Source organism: Triticum urartu, chromosome 1A, assembly GCF_056163025.1.
Source record: "Triticum urartu cultivar PI428250 chromosome 1A, HENAU_Tu73, whole genome shotgun sequence".
Classification (NCBI taxonomy): Eukaryota; Viridiplantae; Streptophyta; class Magnoliopsida; order Poales; family Poaceae; genus Triticum; species Triticum urartu.
In genome coordinates this window covers 510,568,937-510,575,842 of record NC_141873.1, presented here as the reverse complement: position 1 = coordinate 510,575,842, position 6,906 = coordinate 510,568,937, and the positions used below count along the sequence as shown (strand labels likewise).

General features: G+C 46.1%; 1 protein-coding gene and 1 pseudogene across 1 annotated transcript; one reads left to right on the top strand and one right to left on the bottom strand.

The window, feature by feature from the left end:
* Positions 1-571: 571 nt before the first annotated feature.
* Positions 572-3,926, top strand: LOC125523430 (uncharacterized). The gene is made up of 6 exons (XM_048688469.2): positions 572-1,098; positions 1,643-1,720; positions 2,108-2,142; positions 2,222-2,277; positions 2,950-3,054; positions 3,492-3,926. Exons 1-6 carry the CDS (start codon positions 736-738, stop codon positions 3,554-3,556), a joined length of 702 nt encoding a protein of 233 aa, XP_048544426.2. The 5' UTR covers positions 572-735; the 3' UTR covers positions 3,557-3,926.
* Positions 3,927-4,155: 229 nt separating this feature from the next.
* Positions 4,156-5,530, bottom strand: LOC147992048 (uncharacterized; annotated as a pseudogene).
* Between the last annotated feature and the right edge of the window lie 1,376 nt (positions 5,531-6,906).

Genomic DNA, 6,906 nt, shown 5'->3' with positions numbered 1-6,906 from the left:
TTACCTAGGAAAGCTAATGTATCACACATTCAACTTTGCCCCTTTTCTGTTGTTACTGCCATCACACCACCATAGATGCCATCTCTTAGTTTGTCCGACGTCACATAGCTTATGGATCTTCTGTCAGTATTGTCGTCTTGATATGTCTACCTCAATCTATTGCCTCCGCCTAACGATTTATTTTCAAGTGAACTAAAATGAAACTGAACTTATTCCCGGTCTCTGCGTCCCAATATGCACACAACAGTCCAGAATCCGAAAACTCTTAAGTCATCATTAAATCAGTGTAATGCCGTCACCACCGGTGGAAATCAGTATAGGTATAGGAGTTTGATGTTCATCAACGAGGAGGTTGACCAATAATTTGTAACATATGATGTGATTGAGAATTAGCATAATTTTATTTTCATCAAATATGGACTATCTGTATGTATTGCAATTTAATTCTATTTTGCAGCGTTTTCATTTTTTTAATTTAAATCTTGTTGGGTTGTCACCGTCAGTGTTGTGTTAAAGCACTGCCTATGTGTTCAGTTCAAGTCCTATCTTTCAGGTCGCCGTACGTGGAAGATTATACTCACACAAATCCCCTTCAGTTTCACCACAAAAATTGTGGAAAGAAAGATCAAACCCAACCAAAAAAACAAAAACAAAAATCGAAATTACAAGAACGGAAGGTAAGAAGAGCCCAAAGATTTCTTGGAGACTCTTCTCCAATCCCCCCCTTTCCCCTCCATGGCCACGCTCCGGCACGCTCTCCTCACTCCGTCCCCGCTCTGCTGCTGCTCGCACGCTCTCCTCCACCCAAGGGCCAGGAAGATATCTCCGAGGTTTCCACATGGGGCCTTCTCCACGGCGAAGCCGTTCTTGCGGCGCGAGCTCTCGGAGAGGGGCGGGGCCTTGGCGCGGAGAATGGCGGGCGGGCGGCGCCTTGGCGTGGCCGGGGCCGGGAAAGGCCCCTTCTTTGGCGGCGGGCGGCGGCAGGGGTCGACCGGCCGCGGCCGGGTCGTGGGGAACCTCGCCTTCGTCGCCCTCGTGGCCTACCTCGTGGTGAGCGGCCAGTTCCGGTGGCTGCTCGACGCCATCGTCTCCCTCTGGGTACGAGGCTCCTTCTCCTGAAATGTTTTAACTTGTAAAATGGATACTACCAGTTTACGACTAGTTTGTTGTCTCGATGACTAGCTTGGTTGATATCGGAATAGAGAAACTGGATAAGGTTCAGAAAACATATGGTTCTGGTAGAATAGACAGCTTAATCTCTGAAATCGACCCACCTTCCCTGTATTTCAATATGATTTTGTAATTTGTGCCAAAAACTAGCTTCCCCCAGTTTTCCAGACAGTTTGCATTTTTTTCACCTAGTACTGTTACTTGGTATAAGCTGTATTACCATTGGTTGCTAGTCTGTCAACTGAATGCTACCTTATATGTTGCTGCAGCAAATTGAGCATTCTGATTCCACAGTAACCTGTAAACTGGAAACCATCAACTTTGATTTAGTTCGCTCTGCGGTGCTAATAGGCAGCAGCATGGATAAGCTTATGCAACTAAGAGTTTGGATTTAGAATATTAGCATAAAGGGATATCTTATCTTGTCTTTGGTAACTTAACTTTAGCTTTGTACGTCTCTCTTTGATAACAGCTCCTCACGGTACTTCTGCCTATTGTGGGTCTTGGTGCGCTCATATTCTTTGCACAACGAAATATACTTCAGAGCGATGTAAGTCTGCACATAAATTTGGTGTTTGGTCAGTTTATACTCCCTCCGTTCCTAAATATAAGTCTTTTTAGAGATTTCAATAAGGACTGCATACGGATGTATATAGACATATTTTAGAGTGTAGATCCAGTGATTTTGCTCTTTATGTAGTCCACATTGGAATCTCTACAAAGACTTATATTTAGGAACAGAGGGAGTACTTTCGAATAAGTATGGTTTCCACGGATTTCCTACTACTGTACTTTTAGTTTCTTAAATATAGATGATGAGGGTAAATGTCTGTTAGTTTTAGTACCGTTATTTGTTGTTATTCCTAAATAACAATGGCAAAGACTGTTGTTTGTTTGCACAAGTTTAACATTGTCAAACATGTTTCTTTTGTTGCAGTGTCCCAACTGTGGAAAAAGCTTCCGGATACTGAAGTAAGCATAAGAAAATTTATGTTAAGCTTGCATAATTTTGTAACTTAAGTTAACTTTGATTAGTTTGCTTGTCTAATAGGACATCTGTGAAGAATGGTCCACAATTCTGTCCTTATTGCACTCAACCTTTTTCTGGTAAGCAGAACTTGTGTTTCCCATATCCAGTTTGCTAACAGGATAAAGGTCTCAGAAGAACTACGTCCTAGCTGCTTGGTCTTGTCATACTAGAAAATCTGCTACTGGAAATTTAGCCGGTGGACCATAGCTATGCAATCTTTAATGACACTATTATTTTCAGACCTTCAGTTAGATACGTGAGCCCCACTGTCCAGCTAGAATACAACCAAATTATATTTTGCTTAGTCTTTAAAACATCTGTGCACTTAATTCCATGTTACATTTTCTGCCCTTTAAGCATTTGCATGGTCCCGATTGTTCTGTGCTGGGAGCCTGGGAATAGATACAGAGTTAAGCTTGTGTTGAGTGGTTTTAGAACATGCATGTCTGATGATACATCTGGTATCACCGTATCAGAACAGAGTTGTCTTGATTTTAAGGTCAAAAACTTCTCAAGCTCTACATGGGTATGGCACATTCGCGACTGAAAAGAAAATCATGAGCATTGGTGATGGTATCAGCCAAATGGAAGTGGAGAATCATGGAGTTTATCCATGGCTTGAATGTCCCACGAAACATAGTTATCTTTACTCCTTTTTTATTTTTTTTCTCTCCGTTGTTTAGCATTTCTCATGTGCTTGTCTAGATGAGACTATTGTTGGAGCTAAATCATCATTGTACATGCTGCAGTTCAGGGCAATAAGTTTGTCAGAGAAGCTGCTAGCTTTTCCTCTGGAAGGACCCCTACAAATGCACAACAAGCCTTCAATGAGTTATTCAACCGTGGATCAAATGGTATTAGCAAGCTACAGTCTTTCTACTGCCTGTATTTCATTTGCCCATTTAATATTTATCCATATGAATTAAACTAAACGAGGTGATCCCTTATATCATACACAATAATTTCTAGATGAGGTTGGGTGAACAATGAAAGATCAGATATTCATGTCAAATACTTTTTACAACATGTCACGGGTTAAAGAATGATTGCTAAGGCTGATAAAGATCATACATCATCAGCGAATGAAGTCGGGCTGTATCATTCTGCATATGATGGGATGCACTCAGCATAGGTCATGTAGATGATTTGGCTTTCAGCTGTTATTGAAATTAGACGTCTGAGTCTTTTCAAGCAAATTGTTCCTTCACCACACCTTTTGATTGAGATCGAGGTTTTTCTTGGGAGTTGGTGCATGTTAATTAATGATCACAATGTTCCCTGATGTATGCAGGAAAAGCACCTTCTGGTTCTGGGACGATTGTAGATGTTGAGGCTGAAGTCACGGACATCGAGTGATATTTCTTCAGGAGCGCATCAGGGTCAGTTTTGCTGCTGTTCGTTGGGGGCCAGTTTTTATCTCCAATGTTGTACTGTATAAGCCTGTAGCACTCTAGGAAATAGGTTTGCAGCCTAGTTCCAAGCGACTTCCGAAGCTTAGAGGTGAGACCAATTGGCAGATACAGATCGAAGGCAGATGTAACAGATTAACAGGGTTGTGAATATTTACATTGCTTCTTTTGTATATTCCCAGGCTTGCAAATACACCCAGGGTTTTGTATATGTAACATATGCTGCAAACTAGGGTGACATTGACGCCTTTGAACATGTTGTACATGATGCTCGGTTACTGAACTAGGGCTTGTTCATCCAGACCTACTTTCTTTTACTTGCGTCGACTGTGTGTAGGTGCTCCAATTTCTGCATTTCCATTGCTCGCTTGGGGAGGAATTACTGGTGTGACTACCTCTGTTTTTTGACTGTTCACTGTCATGTTTTGCAGAATTAGATACAGGGTTTTCTGATTCTCTGCATTCACGTCTTGCAATCCGAGCCGTTGAATCCATTCCAATCGGTATCTTTGGTTGTCAGCCGTTGGATAACTGAACTTCTCTTCTCCTCTTCAGTAACCACTTGGTTCAGGTGCTGACAGACAGCCTGTGCCTGCAGAGAGGGCACATCTCGCTCCCCGTCAGGGTGAGCTTCAGGCACCCGCCATGGAAGACGTGGGGCAAGGAGCACCCCGGCCACACGGCGAGGTCGCTCTCCAGCAGCTCGAAGCAGACGGGGCACTCCTGCCCGGCGACCTCCTCCGCGGCGACCTTCCGCCGCTTCGCCGTCCGCTCGCAGTCCACGTCCTCGCCGTCGGCGGCTTCAGCAGCTTCGTCGGCGCACTGCACGTGCACGGGCTCCGGCAGGCGCAAGTCCATGGCGACATGGTACCCGGGCCATGGCTTCGCTATCATGCCCTGCAGCACGGCGCTCACTTGATCCATGCGGCCCCGCGTGTGGTACTCGAGCCGGAGGATGCCGACGTCGGCGATCAGCTTGAGACGCGTGGTCCCGGCGGGATGCCCACGTTCAAGACCAGCCTGGACCAGAGGGCCTGGAGCTCGCTGCTGTGGCGGGCGGGGTATATCAGCGGCGCCAGCGACGACCCGGCCCATCGGAGCGAGCCCGCCGCGTCGCCGGCCGGCGGGACGGCGAAGCGGAGATAGTGCAGCTTCGTTTTCTTGGACACCTCCAGCTCCAGGCCGTCGGGCGCCGGCTCAAACTCGGTGTAGCGGTAGAGCACCAAGATCTCCTTGTCCTTGCCTCCTCCTTGTTCTTTGCTGCTGGCGGCCGGGCGATCAGGCGGCGGCAGCACGACGGCGACGCCCAGGAAGCCGGCCGTGTTCCCCGCGGAGGCGAACCGCGGCGCCGGCCCAAGGAATCTCCCTTCGGGCACGTACAGCCTCCGGAGCAGCGGCGGCCCGTCCCTGACGCCACTCGCCCCGGCCGCTACGACTCGATCGATCTTCAGCGGCACGTCGACGTCGTCGTCGCTGTCCTCCTCATGGTAGCTGCCGTCGCTGCCGTCCTCCTCACCGTCCTTGTGAACCTCATAGTAGCTGTCGTCCTCGTCGCCGTCGTCGTCCGACTCCCCCCTCTCCTCCTCTTCCTCCGTGTCGCCCGCCAAATCCGAAGGCCGCGCGAGCGGAAGGACGTGGCCCTGAGCGGCGGCGGAGTCGCCCATCGATCGACCGTGGCCGGGCTTCTCGATCGGTCGACCGAAAGCGGCGCGAGCAGAGCACGCGATCGAACTTCTAGTTGACACAACACAATAAAATATCGAGTGGAAAGGCTGTGGAACTAGGGATGTGAGTCTCACCACTTTAACTAGATGATGTCCGCAAGTTGTTACGGAAATGTTTTGCAATATTTTAAAGAAAACACTACCTTTCAGTCGGCAAATGCAAGCACACCGTCCGCCACTTGCTTAGCCGTCAGATCAATTCTGATCCGCTGACCACAGGTTAATCCTATAGCCAGTTTTTTTTTATAACAAGAGTCTTGTTTTAGTAGATTTCTGCAATACAAAACTAGTTTCAGAAAGAGAAAAAATGATTCGATGGTGAAGATTTCTTTTTCAGCAACAGGAGTCTTGTTTTAAAATGTTTCTGCAATAGACTCTCGTTTCACAAAGATTAAAAATGGTTTGATGGTGAAGTTTTTTTTTTCCAAAAAGGGTCTTGTAGAAACATAGTCCGAGTTGTAGAAAGCGTCGGAGGAGCGCCTCACGTTAGAGAGCGAGTGGTCAGATTTTGCAACATGAGGCATGTTTCAGAAACATCGCTCTAGTTGTAGAAAACGCTGAAAGAATGCCCGACATGAGAGGTCGTCGTCGTGCTGGAGTGGAGCTGCAGTTGCTCGCGGGGCTGAGGCAGAGGAGGAGCAGCAACTCCGGTGAGCGGCGGCGCCTAGGCGCGTGGCCTACTGCCTCGGCGGACCTTTGCCAGAAGGTCCTTGTTGCAAACCCCCTAAGCGCAACAAGGTAGCTGTTGCAAAGGTCCTCGACTGGTTGGGACGATAGATCGGCCGGCCATTGTTATAAATGTTTCTGCAACATCACTCTTGTTGCAAGGGAGGTCAAGCACGTGGATGAGAAGATCGGATCGCGTCCATCGAACGGCCAGTTAGGCGGCGGACGTTTTCTATTTGTCCACCGGCCGACGCGTAGCGCGGCCCATACTTTAAAGAGGTTTTGATTATATGAAACATTAATATTTAAAATAATAGTTTTTGAAAGTATATAAGAATTAAATGTAGATAGCATAATACTCACTCTGTTTCCAAATATAATTTTTTTTAGAGATTTCAATAAGGATTACATACGGATGTATGTAAAAATGTTTTAGAGTATAGGTTAACTCATTTTGCATCGTGCGCAGTCCGCATCGGAATCTCTAAAAAGACCCATATTTAGAAGGCCGAGGGAGTATAATGGAATTGTACATGCATGCATGTTTGCATGTTGAAGTGGATTTTTAACATATACTCTCTCCATTCCTAAATATTTGTTTTTTTAGAGATTTCAATAAATGACTACATATGGAGCAAAATGAGTGAATCTACACTCTAAAATATGTCTATATACATTCGTATGTGGTAGTTCATTTGAAATCTTTGAAAAAACAAATATTTAGGAATGGAGAGAGTATAGTTGTGTGTTGAGGTGAGCTTTTTCGTATGTATGTTGTGATGAGGAGATATATTTACATGTTGAGAGAAATATGTTAATGAAGGCTAGCTATTTGGATATAGTAGAAGATATAGGTGGGTTCCTCTTCGTTCGGTGATATGGATTTGTGCGTATTTTCGTATACGCA